This window comes from Haemaphysalis longicornis, unplaced genomic scaffold (assembly GCF_048455015.1).
Source record: "Haemaphysalis longicornis isolate Haplotype H1 unplaced genomic scaffold, Haemaphysalis longicornis Haplotype H1 scaffold_3, whole genome shotgun sequence".
In the NCBI taxonomy this organism is placed as follows: domain Eukaryota; kingdom Metazoa; phylum Arthropoda; class Arachnida; order Ixodida; family Ixodidae; genus Haemaphysalis; species Haemaphysalis longicornis.
Genome location: NW_027526335.1, coordinates 11,180,735 through 11,202,567, shown reverse-complemented (window position 1 = coordinate 11,202,567; position 21,833 = coordinate 11,180,735). Strand labels below are relative to the sequence as shown.

At 48.8% G+C, this 21,833-nt stretch overlaps 2 protein-coding genes across 2 annotated transcripts in view; one reads left to right on the top strand and one right to left on the bottom strand.

Annotated features, from left to right (window-relative positions):
- Window positions 1-3,519: 3,519 nt before the first annotated feature.
- On the bottom strand, window positions 3,520-10,148 carry LOC144173956 (uncharacterized). The gene has a single exon (XM_077702330.1). The coding sequence runs from the start codon at window positions 9,924-9,926 to the stop codon at window positions 4,464-4,466; it is 5,463 nt and encodes a 1,820-aa protein (XP_077558456.1). The 5' UTR covers window positions 9,927-10,148; the 3' UTR covers window positions 3,520-4,463.
- A 231-nt stretch (window positions 10,149-10,379) lies between these two features.
- The window catches only part of LOC144173955 (protein FAM114A2), a 41,430-nt gene continuing 29,976 nt past the window's right edge, over window positions 10,380-21,833 (top strand). Inside the window, exons 1-2 of the mRNA XM_077702328.1 lie at window positions 10,380-10,507; window positions 19,948-20,019. Of these exons, the coding sequence (XP_077558454.1) occupies window positions 10,472-10,507; window positions 19,948-20,019 (108 nt within the window). The 5' untranslated portion in view covers window positions 10,380-10,471. The remainder of the gene's footprint in view (window positions 10,508-19,947; window positions 20,020-21,833) is intronic.

Genomic DNA, 21,833 nt, shown 5'->3' with positions numbered 1-21,833 from the left:
CATATTTTCATTGTTACTCCGGGCCATAGTGCCCGCTGGTGGAATGTTGGCCCCAAACCCCCGCCACGCCGACACTGCGTACCATCTCCCTCGTACACAATTCGATGTGTTTCGCGTTCCAAGGGGCGTACACTCGCCCCGGCACCTATCGTATTCCTGGTGTCGCGGAGCGACCGACTCGTTGCGGTTGAGCCGCCAAGGAACGGAGCTGTGAGACCCCCGATCGAACCCCTTTAATGGCGATGACAGACTAATGTACAATGATGATGATACTGCTGCGGTATGTTCCAGGAGCCTTATCTTCTTTTTGTACAATTTGAAACATACTCCCGGAATAATTCGCGGAAATATGAAAAGTAAAAGCACAAGGACGTCCCAAAGCTTTTTTACACGCGAGCCTGAGCGCAAGGTAATACAAGTTTGCAAACAGGCAATGAAGCACCGCTACAACCTGACTGATATGACAAAAATCCGGCTTTAAGTTAGCCTTGTACAATTCTATGTCCACGATGCTCTCGAAAGGGTACATTGCTTTTTCCATTCTCACACACAGTTAATTTCCACACACTGTCGCACACTTATAATCGAAGCTGAAATCTCCCGTTGCTTGCCTTGGAATGGCGCCCCTCCATTTCTCACACAGCTGCCCGTCGCTCGGTCAACTGAACAAGGAAACATTTTCTGTGGTATCGTTGTACAAGGAACGACATCCCTGGACGCAACACATGTTCGGCATCGCCGTTGCACTACTTCAGTCGCATCACAAGAGCGGGATATGCACGTTACATTTTTTTCCCGCACAAAACAAACACAACTCGCCGCGGCTCCGCCGTTCGAGCCAGCGCAACGCCGCCCGAGGAGTGACCTCAGTGAGAGGGTGGCGCCACCGCGCGGCGGCCAAACGCAGCATATGAAGCTCTCCCATTGAGTTACGGAGCAGTTTCGTCGGTTTCGTGACCAGTAAAGCATTGAAGGCCTCTGGTGAAAGCCACACCAACTCGCCGCCACGATGGTCACGTGGTACACCCGTTCTGCGGGAGCACTCTCGAGTGAGAGCTTTCCCTCGCTTTTCTGAGTAGCCAGGCGAAATGCATTCTTGCCGAGATCAACGTTTATAGTGTTCGAATAACGTTGACCGAGGTGACGCACGCTTGCGGAAGCGGGAACCGGGTGGCGTGCACGTCACCGGCGCGCCATCCCGCTCTATCGCACATGGGCCTTTGCGCTCTGCGACACGGCAGAAATGGTATCGGATCCGGTTGCTCTGCGGCACGGAAAACGCGCCGTTCTCGGTGAAAACAGGTTTCCAGCGGCTTATAAGCGATATAAGGTGTTATGACGCGCTGCTTACGTGTCACGCCAACCTGTTCCCACTTTACCATCGCCGCTTCCGCGAGCAAGCGCCGTTTCGGCAAGAATGCATTTCGCCTTAGGGCTACTCAGAGAAACGGGGGGCGATCTCGCTCGAGTCGGCGGGCGTGCAGGACGAGTGAACCACTTGACCACAGTGGTTCACGCGCCCGTATGTCCGTTTTCCCTACTATTCCGCGGACCAACTAGCCGTTCACTCTGACGGGCGGGCGATGCGCGCAGTGATATCGCTTTGTACAGACTACGACGCAACAGGGGCGCGTACCAATGTATTTGCTGTACACCAGAGTACACACTTCTACGCCCGCTTACGCCGAGCTACAGCAATGCAAGAGTTACAAAACGCCCGTGTGTTTGGCCTCTACACGACAGCAGGAACGGGCAACGCAGCAAAGCATGGGAGACAGATCGACGCCATTCGAAAGCGCTAATGCGGAACGCGAAACAAAGTGCTTCCAGCAGCAAAATTGCAAAACGCTTCGGCGTGAGGGGAAGCAGTTATTTCTTTCGCGTCCGCAACCAATGCGTAGGTGCCCTCCGACTTTTAGAGCGAGAGCTCTATTATGCTGTCCCGCAAGGTCATTTATTGCGTCGTAATGACCTTCAGCCGCCCGAGTGCAGTTGTGGGAGATGTGAAGTTATGCTACGTTATTTACAGAGAAGCGCCACAGCTGCGCTCGCCCGGAGCCTCGCCGCTGCGGCACCACGTAACTAGGCGAGGGTTTAACGGCTGCTTCGGCGGCGCTTGGTCGCTGTCTCGCTACGAATAGAGCAGTGATTGGGTCGTATGTGCGTGCTTCATTGGCAGCGACAGGGTGCCCAGTCATCCAGCTGACCGGGAAATCTCAAGCGAAGGCAAAATTGGCTGCTGAAACACCATAGCAAAGGTAGGCCAAGTTTGCACATTATAGAATAGCTTACCAAGCACAGTCCTTTCAAAACCACGCCAAAACGACCTTTCGCTCGTAAAAACTAGTTTTGCAAGTGTTAAACCAGACCCCTTTGTTTTACAGCAGAACCCCGTTCAAGCAAGCAGTGTGTCGAGTGGCTGTTCAAACGACCCCCCCCCCCCCCCCCGAGGCGTCTGTGCCGCCTGTTTGGTGATGTCCCCCGATGCTGACGCCTAGCCTGGGTCTTCTATGGCCGGTATTCAATAGCGAGGCGCGCATGCAGGCAACCATGTGAATGCGCCGTCACTGGTTACGTCGGGCTCCGCGAGATGGCGGCACTTGTCCGTGCTAAGCGCATGACATGGTTGCCAACCTCTAGCCCGCCGAACTCAAATTAATGCCTCGACTCAAATGTGAGTGCGATAAATAACAACTCTGTTGGCAACACCGTTGAGAATCGGGTTGAAACGGAGACGACGCACGCCGGCGTTATTTTAAATGCAGAGCATTTCAGTAACTCACGATGTCACCCGCGTTGACGTCCGTAGTCCGCACCGTCGTTGTCCCTACTATATAAAAAAAAAAATACTATCCTGCGCCCGGTTTCGATCCCTCGACCCTGCGGGCGGAACGCAATGTACATGGTGCTCTACCCACTGCGCCACAAAGCCGACACAGAATGGGACGCTACGAACGCGCCTTATATCGTTGACTCATTCAAATTATTGCTGACAAGCGCTCTCTTGTCAGCAGTTGCCACAAGTGCAACATTAACGTAACGCAAACTACTTAACGTCGTGCGCCCCCGGAAATGCTCTGCATTTGATCGTGCCCCTCGCGAGGGGGATGTTTCACTGCGTCTTCTCTCGGTCGCGGGACCCGTGGCGCCATCTGGCGGAGGCGCGACACAACTCGTAGCACTTTGAAAAGATGCGGCGCCAGCCAGCTGTGTGTGTGCGTGCCGCACTTGTACAAATGGCGAGTGCATTGGCTGTCCACAGAGCAAAGCATTCGTGCAAGTAAGCCGTTGCAGTCAGTCTTTATGTTTGACGTGTAGGACAGTTTTTGTTCTTCGGCGTGCGGCGCAGTGGCATAAGCCGCGCCATGTTTGTGGCGCTTCGCCCATGTCCGTGGCCATTTCAGTGTTGCTAAATGAAGAAATTGACAGCTAAGCTTTTCAATGAATACCGGCTATAGGCCAATATACAGGTACCCCAGGCCACGTGACATGACTCCACCACTATACGCAACATGATAGGAGCTTTCCTTCTCATCCCACGAACTGTCCATGGCTTTCTCGACGGAACACCACCGACCTCTCCCATTCGGTCCTGCTCTCTCCACCAGACTCGCATACAAATTGCCGAACATGTTTAAATCTGTGCAATAGCATTTGCGACATACTTCAATGTAAATGCATGCTTTTGTTACAAAACACAACACAAATAAAATGGGTACTGCTAAACGCGTTGCAGTGTTGGAGACAATACCAAGGCTATGCAGGTAATTTCTTCGGCCTTTAAACCAACTTCCATTAATTTTCTCACTGGCTGTCAACATTGGGTAAAAAAAGCACAGCCAAACTGCTGTGCGAACTAGTAGTTCAGTAATCAGTAATAACCTGCATTAGACATGGCACTTTAAGGAGCTGACAACCACAAGAAAGCAAAATGGCAAGTGGTCCAACAGCTCTTAGAATCACCCATTCGCCACTGGTATAAGGGAAACTAGAGGCTTTTTATTTTTCACCTGCAACAATTGAAGTGCAGCAAACTTTGGTTTACAGTTCACTGAGAAAAAAGAAGAAATATACAACGCGCAATACAGTATAGAACTCAATGAAATCCCGTTTCAAACCAAGCTATCATCTTAATAAAAGCTTGACATTTCTTAACAGCCATTTCTTACTGGCTGAGCACAGGTGCGGTAAATACATAACACTCAGATTGCGAATTTCAATAGTGCTTGCACATCAGTAATGCAATACAACAAAACAGCCCGAACAAATCAATATTATTAAACCATCAACAAGGTGGCATGAAGAGAGCAATGGCAGTGATCTCATGTTGCTTACAAAACGCAAACATGGCAAGGTTCGTCACGATGCTTACTTTATCATCATTTGAACCGATTAGTGACCCTAGCAATGAAGCTACCTGCTTCCATTACCCACAGCTAACAGTGCACACGTTCAATCACTCGTTATTGTACAAATGAGCGCGGCTTCCTTATAATATCAGTAAGCAAGTCAGCGGAAGGCTTCCTTATAATATCAGTAAGCAAGTCAGCGGAACAGTTGGCAGAGATGTCCCGAACTTTTCTACGGTCCTTGGCATCAGAGACTAGAGCACCCCACTCCTTAGTGTCCTTCAATGAGTTGAGATGTCCACAGATGAACAACGCCTTCTTGGCTCTGGTGATGGCTACGTTGAGCCTTCGAGCATCAGCAACGAAGCCAATCTGCCCCTTTGGATTGTGAGCCCGGACACACGACAAGATGATGACATCTCGTTCCTGGCCCTGAAAGCTGTCCACGGTGTTCACATCACAGGTTTGACCTCGAGGAAGCAGCTTAAACAAATTCTCTACAATGGCAGACTTCTGGGCTTGGTAAGGTGTGATGACACCAAGAGACAAGTTCTCTCCCACAAGGTCGAAAATGGCACGGCACAGACGGGCCACGAACGCAGCCTCGCCACGATTGAGCCACGACATACCACTGTCCTCACTGGCCTCGGGGCTGTCGGCAATGTTGAAGACCAGGTAGGGTGCCAGGGGGTACGATGCGTACGCTTCATCCAGTCCGGCGATTGGCCGGAGCTTTCCGTCGTAAAAGTTCTGGGAAGGAAAGTGGCAGATCTCGGAATGCATCCTCCGCTGCTCACTCAGTGCGAAGATGGGCTTCAAGTCAGCTTCTTGCTTCAGGTACTTGTAGAAGCGCTCAAACAGCGACTCCTGGAATCCGTGTGCCACGGCCTCCTGCGACAGCACTGTGGCCGGCAGCTGCATTGGGTCTCCGACCAGGATCAGCCTGCTGGTCCTGTACTGTAGGCACAGTAGGGCCTCCACTTCTGTGCACTGGGTGGCCTCGTCTACGAGCACACAGGAAAAGCTGTATGGGCTGGTACGGCCAAAGGCCTCTTCCAGAAGCCGGCTCCGGCAGCTGTTCAGGGTGGACAGGACCACGTGCGCACCACGGAGGATGGCAAGCTTCCTTTCGTTCATACTGCGAGGCTGTCGACCACCACCATCCCCAAAGTGCCGCCTCTTTCCCTTGCTTTCTTTGGCCCTTTGCAACTGCAGTTGCAGATCGCCCAGCTGGAATTCTGCACGCCTTAGAGCTCTGGCATCGGGGCAGGTACTGCTCGCTAGGTGTTGTTTCTTTTCCTGGCAGTGCCTCAGCTGCTTCTCCAGGCCGGCTATGACTTGGTCGATTTCTCGGCATTGTTCGGCCTCTTCTCTCTGAATGTTCTTGTGAAGCAGCTCAGTGAGACATATACCCTTCACATCAGCGTGTACCATGTTGTCCTGGCCAACACGCACTGCTTTCAGCATCATGTCGGGAGGCGTCACGCGCTTGGATTGCTGTGCTCTGTATGCCAACAGCCGACGGGCAATTTCATCGACAGCAGTGTTTGACGGCGCCACAATCAGCATGGTTTGCCGGCTGCTGCTGCGAAGCAGCTCTGTGACCATGCCTATGATGGTGTGGGTCTTGCCTGTACCGGGAGGGCCGTGCAGAATCACAATTCTTGGGTCGCTGCCTGGTGCTCTTGTGGCAGCAACAACCGAGCTGATCACTTGTCGCTGCTCTTCACTGAACTCCCCTCCAAAGTCAGCCCGCAGGGGATGGCCCTTTTCGCACCAAAAGTGGCGTGTGTTGGGCCTGACAATGGCCTGCAGGAACATGGACTGCTCAAGCTCCGAGACAGCTTCCATCTGGCGCAGCGTGGGAGTGATTTTACTCACAACACTCAAGCGCAGGGTCTTGCTGAAGTCCAGCATCACAGGCCTTGCTCTCACTTGAATTTTGAGCTCCACCGGGACACTCCCGTCCACGTACGATTTCTGCAACAGGGGTGGCACAACTGCCCTGTTGACGCGGGTATCCCGATGGAATCGGTGTTGCATTACAAATCCAAACACCGGCATTGCAGCGTGCCTTTGCTCTTTCAGGCGTAGGTCCAGGCGAACGAGGTGGCCCTCAACCGGGTACAGTGACTTCTCAAAGTCCTCCTTTCTCACGAGCACGACACAGGACAGGATAGTCACGTCCCCGGGAGGGCACACGTCATTCTCAACCGCACAACTGAAGCTCATGCGTGACGTCAGCGAAAAATATTCTTTCCAGCTGCGGAAAACGCTCTGCCACACCTCGAGGCAGAGAAACTGGAAATGCACAAGCTTGTACTCTGCCAGGCTACTGTACATGACGCGCTTGCTTCGAAACTTGTCCATGTCCAACAAGGGAGGCGGCGTTGAAGATGCCTGCTGCTCCTTGAGCCAAGGAACTTTCCAGCCAAGAATGAAGGCAATAAATGCTCCCAAGTTAGCCTTGGACCGTTGGCCGGCAGATTCCAGCTTTTTTCTCTTCAGCGAGGCCCTCACACGCTCTGTAAACTCAGCCCTCTGTTGATCAGTCCTGTTGCTTGGCTCTGTAATGTGGAACCAAACACGCCTCCTTTTCTCTATGTCCACGTCCATGCTTTCAACGGGGGGACTTCCACGAGATGGCCGTGGGGGTGAAACGGCAGACGCTTTCTCTTCTGGTGCTGCTGAATCCACCTCCATTCTCTCAGAGGTGGGGGGGCTCCCGGGAGGAATCGCAGGTAGCCAGGCTGCAGGATCCTGGCCGTGTTTCCGAGGTGCTGGATCCACATCCATTCTCTCAACACGGGGACTCCCATGTGGACCCATTGACAAAGACAACGTAGGCACCCCATTTGTTCTCTCAACACAGGGACTCCCATGTGGACCCACTGAAAAGGACGATGTAGGCACCCCATTCTGCTGAGAAGGCTTCGAGACTCTAGAAATACGCACAAACTTTTTGAAGCTTGGTACATGACTGCATGGCTCACTTTGTACTGGAAACGCGCCCTGCGGAGGACTGCATGCACGGATGGCACAAGCACCTTCTCCCACAGCAGAATGCTTCGCACTTTCAACAGCAGCACTGCTGCGGTTGCAAGTCCCAACCTTTGAAGCAGGGTGCACAGCATTTACAGCAGGAGTTGAACAAGGTTTTTTCTTCACAACATTTTTAGGATCATGTGTGTCTAGGAGGAGGGCAGTACGAGACTTGAACCTGCTTTTGTGGGTGACCTGCCTTCTATCCTCAGTTTCTTCAGCACCGGAAGGTTCTCGCGGCACATCCCTGCTTTTGAAGTCTGTTATTGGGACCCTGTGCTTCTTCATCGACTTTATTAATGAAGCTCTGAGACTTGCCTTCTTCTTTGGACTTTTTTTGTTTCCACTGTGTGCGCTGACAGTGTGCGTAGATGATGAAGGACGGCCCAACGGTTCCACAAGGATGGCTGAACTTCTCACTTTTTTTGCAGGCGCAGGTTCCTCATCAAAGCTCTGAGACAAGACTGGGAAAAAATCGTTTTCAGGTTGCCTCTCATCAGCTGAAGTCCCCTCCTCCGATTCATTCCAAACAAGCCGTTTTTCAAGCTCTCTGTCTTCATTCATAGGAGGAAGCACACAATCACTTCTCTCTTCAGGCAGGTCACTCAGGCATTGGTTTTCCAACGGGATGTTGTCGTCAAGATCTGCGCCATCGTTGATGGTTTCCTTGATTTCCTCCGGTTCTGTCTTAATCTGCCAGTCTGCCTGATGAGAGTCTGCATCATCATCTTCAGAGTCAGAAGAAATTGTGATAATCTGGTCCTCTTGAGAAAACGACATGTCAGAAGAGCCGGTAGCAAGCAAAACATCATCATCCTCACTGGAGTCTTCCTCTTCATCTTGGTGACCTCCTGAATTATATTTTTCGGGAAAGGCAAGTTTCTCAAGGACAACGCTGCAGGGTTTAACCAAAATAAACAAGCTGGGTGAGACGGGTTTTTTCGAAGAAATGTGCTCTGCTTCATTTATAACAGTGCTTGAACTCGGCTTAGAAATCTTGTGCAGTGGACGGACAGGGCTTCGATGGTTTCCAGCTTCATGCTCTCTTGTTGCAACATGTGATTCCACAGCATGCCCAAGGACTGTGCTAGAGCTGGCTTCACTGAAAGCGCCTTGTGGCCTTGTCTCAGAAACGACCATCAAAGCGGGGGTTCCTTTTGGTGTTGTGTTCTTCGTTCGATCAGAGGGCATGCTCTTCCCAACCGCAGGCTTTGCACAGAGCTCGACAGCCTGGGCTCCCAATGCATCTCCTGCGTGCGCCTGAGGGTCTGCACTTTCCTCAAGCTGAACCTCTCCGCTGAAGGTAGCCTCGCTTGCAGAATCTCCACGGTCCTTTTCATGTTGGCACAGAGACGTGCTGCTCTTCAAGTGCGTTCCAGTTTTGCTACTGGCAAGGCTTGCACGACCTGAGCTCTCAGGACTATTCCTGGAACCATTCTCTAGATGCGAAACTGCTGGCATATTAGATACGCTCCGGGTTTCATTTCTTGCTTCCCCTTCAGGATCTTGCTTGATGGGCATCGGCACATCAGTCGGAGAACACGTACGAAATTCTCCCGCAGGCTGGTCATTGCTTGTGAGCTCTTCCTTCTTAACAGTGCGCAAAGGACGGTCTTGAAAAGTTCTCGTCAAAGTGGAATCCTCTACAGCTTGAGTATCGCCCCGAGTAGATGGCACAGCAACGGTACTTGATGACGACACAGCAACGTTCATCTGTGTAGGGAGGCTGGAAACACGCTGTGCTTGACTTGATGCCAGAATGTCTGTGCCATTCGTAGACGTCTCAAATGCTTCACATGATGCTCTGTTCAGTGCCTCTGCCCCCCCGCCGATTACTGGCGTTCGCTGAGGTTGAGAAGTGCTGACAGGTACTGCCTCAGCCTTCGGTGATATGCTGGCGACCATGGCAGAGGAAACTTCGTCGGAGAAAGCCTGCGGGCCGCTGCTGTGCTCATTACAGTCGTCGCGTTCCTCCTTCAAAGCAGGAGCGACGCTTCCGTTGACCAACGACGACGGCCCTGGTGCACTCGAATGCTGTGGACTTGTGGCAGGAATGTTTCGTTTCCTCTTACAGAAGGCTGCCGTGACAACAACATCGTCGTCATCACTCAACTGGATGATGTTTTGAAAGGGCGGCTTGTGTTTCGGTTCATCTGCCGACTGGTCAGGAGGTTCCTTCTTAATCATAGGACGTACATTTTTCATCAATTTGAAGACAAACACGTCTTCAGTTTTGGCCACGGGCTTTCCGAAACCGATGATGTCGCTTTCATGAACGGTCACACGACTTGAAGGAGCTATCTTCACACCGTTAACAAAGACGCCGTTATGGCTCCGAAGATCAGTGATTTCCCAATTGCCATTGGAAAATCTCATGCAAGCGTGCTGACGACTTATATTGGGGCAGTCCAGCCGGTACTTGAGCTCCACATTGCGCCCAATCACTACATTTTCGCAGTCCAAAACGATCTCGGTTTTGGTAATCTTGGGTTGATCGCGCTCACCGCACCGAACAAGACGCCAGTTGTCATCCATTGCTGCGGCCTGCGGCGTCGCCCTACATTTTCACCGCTACTCCGAAGGTGCTGCACGCGGCATAGTGTCACGAGGACTGTGCATACTCAACCATTGCCAGCAATGTCTTTGAGCCACGAAAAGGGTTACACAATTCGAAAACTATAGGAATTGCGGCGGAGCAGGTCCGTTCGAAACGAAACGGCGTGGAGGCGGTGGAGGCGCCAATGTTCCGTTTGTGGTGGCGCCACGCACGCACACATGTGAATTTGTCTACTTACGTTCATATAAATGTTTGCTGTATAATAAATTTTGAAGACAAAATATTATAATTTGTATTAATTTTGAAGAGCTTGTGTTAAGATTTAGAAAGCCCAGCAAGACGCGAGGACGTTTTGTTTTGACCACGTGACAAATACATTCGAATGTTCGAATCGCGATTCGCGCGTTGTTCGGCGTCGTTTCGTTGAGACGCTGATTGTGGAAGTTTGTTATTTGTGACACGCTTTGACAACAGATCTTCAAGGCGGGTTGTACCATTTTTGTTTGTGCGTTTGTTTAGGCCGATGCGGTTCCAGTCAACCTCTCTCCTGGGTGATTCGGTACGCGCGCACTCGGAAGTTATCAGCTTCAGAAGCTTTCCTCAGGAAGGATTGCCTTTTCACTGTTCTGAGCACATTTCTTGTGTCAAGCAACACCTTTCCAAGTGATTTCCATTGAGCACGGGTCGATAGGTGCAACGGGGTTATCATTATGTGAGTGCACGTATGCGTTGTGCGTATGTGACACTAGTTTGCATCGTGCATGCGCGGATGTGCGCACGCAGTTATTTCCTGCCGAGACAAATTTAGCGATGATGAATTCGTGGTTGAGGCGAACGAACACTACTTCTTTACTGTAACGAAGACACTGAAAAAAGGAGTCGCATAAAATGAACGTGTAATACGACGCATATGGGACTCTCCCGTCATGTCGTAATAAGTGTTCCTTTTTGCGCTACTTGTACTAGCTTTTGATAACCCTGGTTCTATTAGAAATTTTTCCCCGTATCATCCATGTTCAGGCTTTTAAAGTTGCAATTATTTATATTATAACCAAATTTGATTTTGCTGTACTTGATTTTCAATTGCTCCGTTTGTACAAAATCGCGTTAACCTTTAGTGATCGTACCTGACTTATGGTCCATAAAATGCCAATTTATACCTTTCCCCCTCCCCCATTATTCATGGTCACGCAGTTTCAAGTTTAGTCCTCTATCAAGTTTTGTACCCACATTAATTGTACACGATTTGTGCCTGCAGCACGTGGTGACACTGTTTGCAAGTTAAAATGTCACTCAACAGATGTATAAAGTTAAGTCTTTGGAAGGATTAGTGCTATAAATTATTGTTAGGGTTCCCAACCATTGGTCGGTGAAACAGAAAAAAGTCACTCAAACTCGATCACAATTTTTTTCTTCGTGGTGTACTCGCTCAAGCTCAGACTCAAAAGGCTCGTCCGTTCTCAAAATCACTTATACTCACCTATCACATACTCATTTGTAATCATACTCACTTGCACTCGAACTCATTCGTCCTTACTTGTACTCGTACTTAATCTGTACTCGCACTCAACTCACCTGTATTCACGTCTACTCATCTGCATTCACGTGCACTGACATTTACTCGTATTCAAAATATTTTCTACTAGTTTGTTCTCACAATCGACCACATGTATTCACTTGCTGCTCTAGGTCTCTGAACTCAACTAAGCCAGAGTCGGAGAAAGCTTCCACCGCGTACCAGTTTGTTCACCTGGTTCCCTTTCCACCACTTCGTCTAGCTGAAAAAGGCAAAAGATTTTGTCGTTACCGATTCTGAAAACCGAAGAAGAGTGGCTTTAGCGTGTGTTGTACGTGCAAGCAGCCTCCCGCGCCCCTCTCTTCGAACAGTTTGAGCCAAGAAAGGGCAGCAAAGCCACCCATGCTTGCTCGGGCTTTCACGATGGCTGCCCTGCAATGAGTGGTTGCCGGGAATGGCAACGCCGCAGAAGAGGGAATGGAGCGAGTCGCAGTTTTCCCCCCTTAAAGGGGCCATGCAGACAAAATACAAGTTTTTTTATTTGAAAGATTTTGTTTTATAGTGCTGGCAGTGCTTGTCCGGAAGCAAACAATGCTTTATTCACTGAGAAATTAATCAATTTAAGTTATAATTTGGTTCTCCTGCCAAATCGTGTGTTTTCATGACATCTGCAATGATGTCACAAGAACTGGTCTTCCTAGTGCGCCATTAGTCTCTGCAGCCAACTACGGAGCCTTTCACAAGGATGGTTTCGTGGGCTAGTTGGTGGGGCGTCATGAAGGGTTTAAAGCTCGCAAAGACGACAACACAAAAGGAAGAGAAAACAGGACAAGCGCTGACCTGTCTTGTCCTGTCCGCTTGTCCTGTCTTCTCCTCCTTTTGTGTTGTCGTCTTTGTGCGTTGTTAACCCCTTCATGATATGGAGCCTTGTTTACCGTCAGTCCTCCTAGATGGTGCCACCATACTGTGCCAAGCCATTTTCTTCCTTTGTTTTGTTTGTGATCATATTCGCACCTGGCTTGTTTTTGTTAAGGTAGAAAATCGTTTTGTGAAACATGGGGTTAGCTCGACAAATATGGTCACGTAAGACACTGTTGCTTACGCCAATCGGCCAGTGTCCCAAATTGGCGAGATGACCCCAAAGCGCCGCACTGCTGTGCAGCTAAAACAAGCATAGTGCACGCAGTACCAACAGCAGTGTGCATCGGTACTTCTATGTTTACGTGTTCTTGCGTAACTTCCACTGTTTACCCCACCATTCTTACTGCTTTAAAAAGAATGTGCCCTAAATTTAAGTGCATCTAGCTCATTCGGCAAGCTTATAAGCCCTGCCTAATTTGCATGTGCTTTTGCCGGCCTCAGCCAATTGCACAGCTGGGCATATGACATCATAGGTTCTGTTGCGGGAAATCATCGCGAGCTAGTGGGTCACATGGCCATTCCCTCTTTTCCTAATTATAGAGCTTATTTGAGCGAAGTTTACGTCAAGAGTGGTGTCAGTATGATTCTAATGAGGCAATCTTTCAAATGAACCAAACTTGTGTTTTGTCCGCATGGCCCCTTTAACACCCCATTTTACCTTCCTTTAAAGGGACACTGAAGGGAATTTGTCAAGCTCCCGTTTTTGCTTGCACTGCGTAGACTGGCTCAAATTAGCACACTTTTCATCGTTTATCCGGTTGACAAATCCGTAATTATTTTACAAAGCGCGAAAGAAGAAAAACTACCATGCGCGGTTTGCGGCGGCCGCACCAACTAAAGCTGTGACGTTAGGAGGAGCCGCACCGTGATTGGACGATGCCCAAGGTTAGCAATCAAACAAGTTTCGGTTTCGGTTTCGGTTCTGTAAAACACAACCAATGGCGTTGTTGGATGGGCATTCTCAATATCTCAGTAATCATCGTACCGCGCTTCTGCCATGTTGTCGGCTGTAAAATGCACAAGATAAGCCTCCCAGGACGGCTTGTAGTCGTAGCATTCACTAGCCGAGACCTACGCAGTGCATGAACGCCATCCGCGTACCCGCAGACGCCCAAATGTCGTGCGCTTTTCCCCCATATTTGGAGCTTGCCTCCCTCATGCCTGTATCGTAAAAAGCGTGTTCGCACCAGGCCAAGGGTCTGTTCATTCTGGCATGTGCCCAGCTGCCTGCAAGCAGTCGGTACTTATGGCAACAGCACGCCAACGAGAACTCGCTAGCGCGCCAGTGCCAGCCTGCGCGCGTTTTGTGAACTAGTTCGTGTAGCCATGAACGTTGCGGCCCAAAAAAAAGTGAACTCAATATAGAAAACATCGGCGGAAAACATAAAAGTTAACTTACAAAAAAAAAAAGCGGGGATTTGAACTCGTGACTTGCAAAACACTTGCGGTGACATACCTACCGCCTCAGATATAACTGAGCCACGGAGCGGGATGCAAAGGCCTGGCTAATATAGGGTATATATTATACAACCGGTGTACACTTTTATTTAGTTTTGGCATTTCAAGCAGCTTAGGTGACTATTTGTTGTACTGTGCTCGTGCAGTAAGTGTCGCCCGAGTTTCCACAGTAGCTCACGTCTAACAATTGCATTTCGTAGACGGAAAAGCGTTCGCAGATGCGTAGTCGTGCTGCTGACCGCTGTGCTTGTTCGCCCAGCGCAAAAAAGTGCTTCCCGCGCCCTAGTTTTACGCTGTACGGTAAAAATATCAGTTGATTTTATTTCCTTAGTACCTATATTGACTTCGCTGACTCTTCTACCGCCTTCAAGAGGCCTTATATTTTCCTACTGGCGTACCAGTCAGCGAAGCGTCGCATGTGCGCTTGTGCAGCGCTTGTGTGAAGCGACCTTGACTTGGAACTAGATACAGTGTACAAACAAACCAAGTAAAGAAAGGCACATTCTTCCATTCACAAACGTGTCCTGGCTTCGTTTCAACTAAGCGAACGAATTGCGACCAAGCAATTTTTTTTAACCTCCTGGACTGCGACGACCCGCCGGCGGCCGGCGGACGAAACGCTGGGCCGACTGACTCTGTTGGCCGGGAAGCCGGGGAGCCGTGCAGTAGCACCGCAGCCAATTGCCAGCTCATCCCCTCCTGACGTCACACGAAAACGCCACAGAAAATGGGCGAGCGTAAAGAGAGGAGGACAGCATTTTCGAATTAGTTTTTCTACTAAATAAAATCGCGTAAACGCGTCTAGAGTGGTCGAAACATGGCCTGGGGACTCCGGACTACAATTTGCGCTAGTAATCCCGCAATGTTTACATATCACTTCAGTGTCCCTTTAAGGGCCGCCCTGAAAAGCAGGGAACTCGTGCATGCACATCGCGACTCGAGTGTGTGATCAAACTCACAAGTGTGTACTTGCAAGTGCAGTACTCATGGGCACTACTCGCGAGTGCGTGTACTCTGGAGTACATGTACTCATGAGTACTGTGCTCATGAGTACACGCTCCCACGAGTAGTATGCATGAGTAATGTACTCGTAAGTACGTTACTCATATCATACGTTACTCACTTGTTATTGTGCTCCCTTTTTTTGAGTCTGTACTCGCTCATCATTGTACTCGCTCGTGAGTTTGAGTACAAATGAGTGTACTCGCGAGTGTGTACGCTGACCTATGTCCTCAACGGAGGCAGTGCAGGCCTGAACACCGATGTTGCCACGCTTCCCTTGGTCTTGGATTACCCCAGGCCATTACTGCACAACCAATGCTAAACTTTTGGTGGAGCCCATTTTCAGCCAGTGCAGTTGTGTGGTACATCGGACACCAACTTCATTCTCCCCTCCAGTGTTGGATATCTTGAAAGTGGCAGAGTAAAGATTGGTAACTCCTAGCAACAAATACCAATATGTCAAAAGGAGCTTGTTGGTATTTTATCACGGAAAAATTACGCGCTGCTATAGTTGATACAAAGGTAATGGTCGAAAAATGACAGTACAAGGTGCTACCAAGAACTGTTTATTTCCACAATAAACACCTCTTACTAATTAAACGACCAGATTTAGGGAAATCCCCAAGGTGGAGTAAGTTTCTGTGAAGGAAAATTTGACATCCACCTCAATGGAGCCGTACGGCTGTAAAGAAAAGCTGTACAGCTTTCTCAGAAACTTTGCAGTTGAAGCAAAATTTGTTCTGGTCCAAGATTTGAACCCGGGACCACTGACTATCTAGAGCAGTTGCTTTACCAACTGAGCTAACCAGTAAGCTAGCAATTTGTAGCGCGAAAGCGAATTTATTAACAACTCTTAGTGAAAGTCAGATGTCTAGCGACCAGATTTTAGGGAAACCCCTGAGGTGAAGTAGTAAGTTTCTGTGTGAACGAAAATTTGGCATCCACCTCAATGCAGTGGTAGGCGGCGGTGTTGGGTTCAAATTCTGGACCAGGACAAATTTTTCTTAAGCTACGAAGTTTCTTAGAAAGCTGTACAGTGAAATCTCAATATAACGAACTTCAGGGGACCACGAAAAATTGCTCGTTATTCTGAAAGGTCGTTGTAGCGAAAATCGCAAAATCGAAAGACAACAAATAGTATTCCAGTGCCTAAAATGACCTACGTGTACAGCCGTGCATCCTTGAAGTCATATTTCTCAAAAAATGCACAAGTGGTCATGAAACAATGCACGTTTATTTAAAGTAGTTGGCAATTTTCTTCAGGTGCATGCAGCACAAGCTTCCTAGCACGAAGGACTACAACTCTTCCACATTCCTGCGGACTTAGTCGGTGGCCATGCGGTTTTTCCCCGGAAATGTGCGGAGTTTTCGTATGCTGTCCAGCACATCCGCAGTCGTCACGAGCTCGTCGTAGTCTTCGAGTGCTGCCACTGCCCCCTCAAAGGCATCGTCGTTCATGCCGTCTTCGCTGCCTTCTTCATTCTGAACGCTCACGCTCTGGAGAATGTCCTCTGTTGTCAGCTCCGCTGATGTCGTAAAGATCCAGCAAGCCACCTGAGCAGCGGCGGAATGTAGAAAAACTTGGGGTGGGGCGCGAATAACGTGGCCGCGGCTTTCTGGACGGAGAAGGCCACCCATGCTTAATTTTTTGTCTTCTCTTCACCTTCTTTTTTCTCTCTCTCGCATAGGCTCGCGCATTCCGAGGAGCAAGCTGCAAGACGTCCTCTTCTGCGCTGCGCTTTGCCGTGTCGTCTGCTAGCATTTGGCTCCAGTTGTCGCGATTGTTTAACGGAAACCTAAGAATCTTCGGCCTTGAAAATACGAGTTCGTAGTACTGAGGCGTTGTTAACATGGCACGGAACTAAATAAAATGATCGTTATTTTGAAAAGTTCGCTATTCTGAAGTACGTAGTAGTGAAATAATTTTACATTAAAACTATAAGCAGTCGGTGTGGGATTTATTAAATGCTCGTTAATCTGAAAAGTTCGTTAATGTGGTGTTCGTTGTACCGAGATTTGACTGTACAGCTATCCTTTGTAGCTGTGCAACTGCATTGAGGTGGATGTCAAATTTCCCTTCGCAGAAACTTACTCCACCTTGGGGATTTCCCCTAAATCTGGTCGTTTAACACCTGTCCTTCACTAAGAGTTGTTGGTCAATTCGCTCTCACCTGTTACTAATGCTTTGTGCACCACGTGTCGTCTTTTTATCCTTGTTTTTCTGTAATCCTTGGTAGCACTTTATTTTCCTAAAACAAAGGTCAGACTTCAGGAAGAAGCAGCAAGGATGCAAGACTTGAAAGAGACCATCGCAATCTTGCACCTGGTATTTTGCCTTTGAACATGTGGCTGGGACATATCTTACAACATATGACTGAGGTCACATGGTATGTGTGAGTGTGCAGAAAAAGACAGAGGTCGAGATGAACCAGCCAGTGTTACGGCGGCCAACTTTGCGACCAACTTTGTTCTCTCCTGCTTCAGACAATGGTGTTGGAGGGTAGGACAAGGCTTGGAAACCCCTAGCGACTAAATGTAGAGCCCATAAAGGTAGAGGGATGCAGAAATTGGAAGAAACAAATTGTAGCAGTACAGTGGGCTTTTTCACGTTGGACCCACTAGCTTCAAAAGGTGCTGTTTGTGTGTAGAATGGATGTGACAACTTCCTTAGCAGTAATTGTGTCGCAAGAAAATGGAGTAAAAAATATAAACCGGTACATTAAAATTCCATGATATGGAGCAGTCCACAGGGAGGGCTAGAGCAGTGGTTCTCAACCATAAGTTGGTCGGGGACCCCTTCCGGTTTTGCAAAAGTGATGGGGGACCCTGCGATGAACTATGGTGATCCATGTCATAACTTACAAGAATTCGCACTTTCAGCTAGTCTCCAACTTGCTTATCAATTCCCACTTTTTGTGCATGACTTTTATGCTGATGTGCGTCATTTTGTCAAGCGATTTGCTTTTTCAGCTAATAGTCACCCAAACACATACAAGCTGCCTTTTGTGTGTCTGGCTTTTCCACAGAGCTGAAGTGTTGTGCAAAAAGACAACGTTAACCCACGGACTAGGCTACACTAGCTGCGCCAAAAATTAAACATCATGTAGCAAAGCCACCTTTTTGCGTTTCCAGCAAGGTTGGGTTGACTGCCAGGTGGGGGACCTCCTTAGTCCAGGAAGCCCTGGGTCTTGGCGGCCTGACTCACTCGGTCTACCAGATGTTGGTGATCCGGGTTGGAGCTGGTCAACCGACCCTCCCATTGCTCAAATGAGAGATTGGGATTTGTGGCAAGGGATGGTGTGTGGCGGCACTCCCATACCACGTGGTAGAGAGTGCATGGATCTATGCAGAATTTACAAGTGTATGTGTACAATGTCGGATGCATTGAGTGTAGTAATGTACCATGTGGAAATGTGTTAGTTTGTAACTGTCTGTAGACGACCGTGTCTTCGCGAGACATGTTGGGATGTGGAGGCGGAAAGGTTCTTCGTCCCAAGTGGTAGTGGGCCAGGATGTCACTGTACCTTCTGGAGATTATTTCTCGTGTTGGGCTTATGGAAGGACTGGCTGACATCCCAGAAGGAGGCGCCTGGTGTGTATGAGCTCGGGCTGCGGCATGAGCCGCCTCATTCCCTTCCAGTGATGAATGAGCCGGTGTCCATATGATAAACATATATGATAAACATTTCGGGTAAATCAGGGTGGGCCGATAGAATTTTTGCTGCTGTTGATGAAATGCGTCCAATTTGGGAGTTTCGACAAGCTGTCTGTGAGTCTGATATGATGGTGACATGTTCTTTGCCAGTAGTAGCTGCAAGGGCAATGGCTGCTTCTTTGGCGGTGTCGATGTCCGTGGTATATATATAAGCAGAAGCTATCTCCAGTCCCTGATTATTGGCTATGCTGATGGCGTGGGCTGAGCGACTGGTGTATAGTGATGCGTACCTAACGTCAGGCCGTTTCCCATATGCAGTTCGAAGAGCTTGAACTCTGGCCTTGCGTCGTGCTTTGTTGTGGAGTGGATGCATATTTCTTGGTACTGGGGCGACAGTGATGTTCTCTCTAACATGTAGAAGAATGCATTGTTTAGCGGTGTTGTCTTTCGAGACTTCGTAACCCAGTTTTAGTAGGGTGTGTCTTCCCGTCTTTGTGAGTTTTAGGCATTCCGATTGGCTAGTTTTGTGGGCTTCAGCCAATTTCTCCCAAGTGTTGTGCAGACCTAATTGCAATAATTTGTCTGTAGAAACAGTGAGGGGTAAACTGAGAGAAAACTTGTAGGCTTTTCAGATCAAGATATTAAGTTTTTCTTTTTCGTGATTTTTCAGGGCTAGATATGGCGTTCCATACGTAATTCTACTTGTTACTATTAATGCTTGCACAATTTTAATGGTGTCCTGTTCTTTGAGGTCATGTCGGCGATTTGTGATACGGCGTATGAGATGTAGAACTTGATGAATTGTGGTTTGCAGTTTATGGAGCGTTGCCATGCCCGCTCCGTCTTGCTGTAGCGTAAGTCCTAGTAGGCAAAGAGTTTTGACCTGTGGGATTGGAGCGTTGTTGATTTGAAGTTCTATATCAGGAATTGGCGCCGGGGGTTGACCTCTGGTTCGTTTTTTAAGGAGCAGTAATTCGGATTGTTCTGGAGAGCAGTACAGGCCACGTCGGCGAAGGTACTGTTCGATGGTTTGAATCGCTTCTTGCAAGGCGTCCTGCTGCGTGCCGGCAGAACCCGTGCATGTCCATATTGTGATATCATTGGTGTAGATACCGTGACTTATGCCTGGGATATTATTCAATTGTGCTGGAAGGTCTTTCATTGCCAAATTGAAAAGTAGTGGTGATATGACAGAGCCCTGGGGTGTTCCTTTTGGTGGTGTCGGTAGTTTGTCTGTTCTAAGGTTCCCTATTCCAATTGTCGCTGTGCGGTCTGCCGAGAAATTTTGAACAAAATTGTATGTCCGCTCGCCACAGTGGGTTGACTGTAGGCCTTCTAATATAGCATGGTGCGTGACATTGTTGAGGGCCCCTTTGACGTCAAGGGCCAAGATTGCGCTTTTGTGTTGGCTGCTTAGATTGTCCAGGATGTCTTCTTTGATTTGCAGGAGTATATCTTGACTAGAAAGGTGCGAGAGGAAGCTGTACATGCTGTGAGGCCAGTGATCATTGTCTTCGAGGTAAGTGGCAAGCCTATTGTGCACCATGTGTTCATATAACTTGCCTACACATGATGTCAGGGAAATTGGATGTAGGTTTGCGAAATTTATGGCTTTTCCAGGTTTGGGAATTAAGCTGATGTCGGCATGTTTCCAGAAAGCGGGCACTTGACCCTTTTCCCATTGCTCGATGTATTGCAGTAACCATTCTATGGTATCAGAGTCCAGGTTCCTAAGTGTCTTGTTGATTTTGTCGTGACCTGGTGTTGTGTTTCTGGTCAGGGCCTGAAGAGCTGCGGTTATTTCCGCCTCCGTAAAGGGGCTGTCAAGGTAGGTTGGGGTTACCGGCATAAGCGGGGAGCACACGAGGGGTGGCGGGGATGAGACCTATGTAACGGTAAGCCAGGTCTCTGAGTATTTGTTGGTCGTCCCCTTGGTATTGGTGAATGAGACGCCGTATATGGTGTGCGGCGGCTGCCTTTGTTTCTGTATTACCTATAAACTTTTTGAAAATGTGCGAAGTTCGGCGGTTGTTCAGCGTGCCTTGTAGTTGGTTGCAAAATTGGTTCCAATTCTGTCTACTGAAATGATGGGCATATTCGGTGGCCTCGGCAGCAATTTGAGCTATGCGGAGCTTGAGGGCATGGTTGGTTTTTCTTTTTTTCCACCGCTTGATCATGCTTCTCCCAGCCTCCCATAGGTGTAGGAGGTGTGGGTCAGTGTCAGGGTTATCGGTGGTAAGCTGAATTGTTTTGGTGTGTTTGGAAACCGATTGAATAATTCCTTCTGACCATTGCTCAATGGAATCGAAGTTGGTGGGTTGGGTCTCTTCACGGAATGCTTTCCAGTCAGTGATCTTTGCTTTTCCGAGGCGTTGAGGAGTTCTGTAATGGGCAACAACAGACTGTATTATATAGTGATCGCTCCCTAATGTTTCATCCAGTCGGAGCGACTCCAGGTTTCTGATGTTATAAGAGAAGGTGAGATCAGGGGTTGTGTCCCTAGATACACTATATTTCCTATTCTGTTGGGGGTGGTTAGGTCATTGCAGAGAGTTAACTGATATTGCTGCGCCATGTTGTACATGTCTGCTCCCTTTTTGGTGGTTACGCGATAGCCACAGGCTACATGGGGAGCATTGAAGTCACCTAAGAGGAGGAGTTTTTGCCCTTGAGCTTGTCATTTTGCTAGTTGTGTCAGGTGACTCAAAGTGGTGAGGGACGCCTGTGGGGGACTGTAGATGTTTAATATAAAGAGGCTTGCTTGGGATCTTGTCTTCGGCAGGAGCCCAATAAACGTGTATTCCTATGACGAAGAAAAATGGTGTTGCACCGTTGTGTGGTCTTTCTTGACGAGGATTACAGTGCGGTACTTGCTTGTAGTAAAGTAGGTGTTGTAACCACGGAGACAGACGTGGTCTGTTTCTGCCTCTTGAATCGTGATGACATCTGGGTCGTGTAACTAACTGTAGTAAAGCAAATTTCGTTTTTTATTAGTTAGGGATTTGTTATTCCTCGGCCAAATGGTGAGCTTGTTGTATATTTGAGTATTATTCAGCAGTCTGGTCATCCGGAGGGAGGGGGGCATTCAGATCTGCGTTGTCTTCAGATGTTTTTTGTTTCTTGTGGGCTAGATCGCTTTTCTGTTCTAGGCTTAGAAAAAAGGAAAAAGAATGAGGTGGGGGGGGGGGGGGGGATAAAAAAGCTTCAAGAGGGTTTTGCAGACCCCTTTGGGTCCACGGACCCCCAGTTGAGAACCACTGGGCTTAAGTGAAAAAGGAGTTAGTTGCACCCTCGCTTTTAAGGTGTCAACATTGCGAAGCCGGAAAGCAATGT

What these genes read in the sequence shown, in the direction of transcription:
- LOC144173956 (XM_077702330.1), bottom strand. Translation starts at nt 9,926, where the DNA reads ATGGATGACAACTGGCGTCTTGTTCGGTGCGGTGAGCGCGATCAACCC.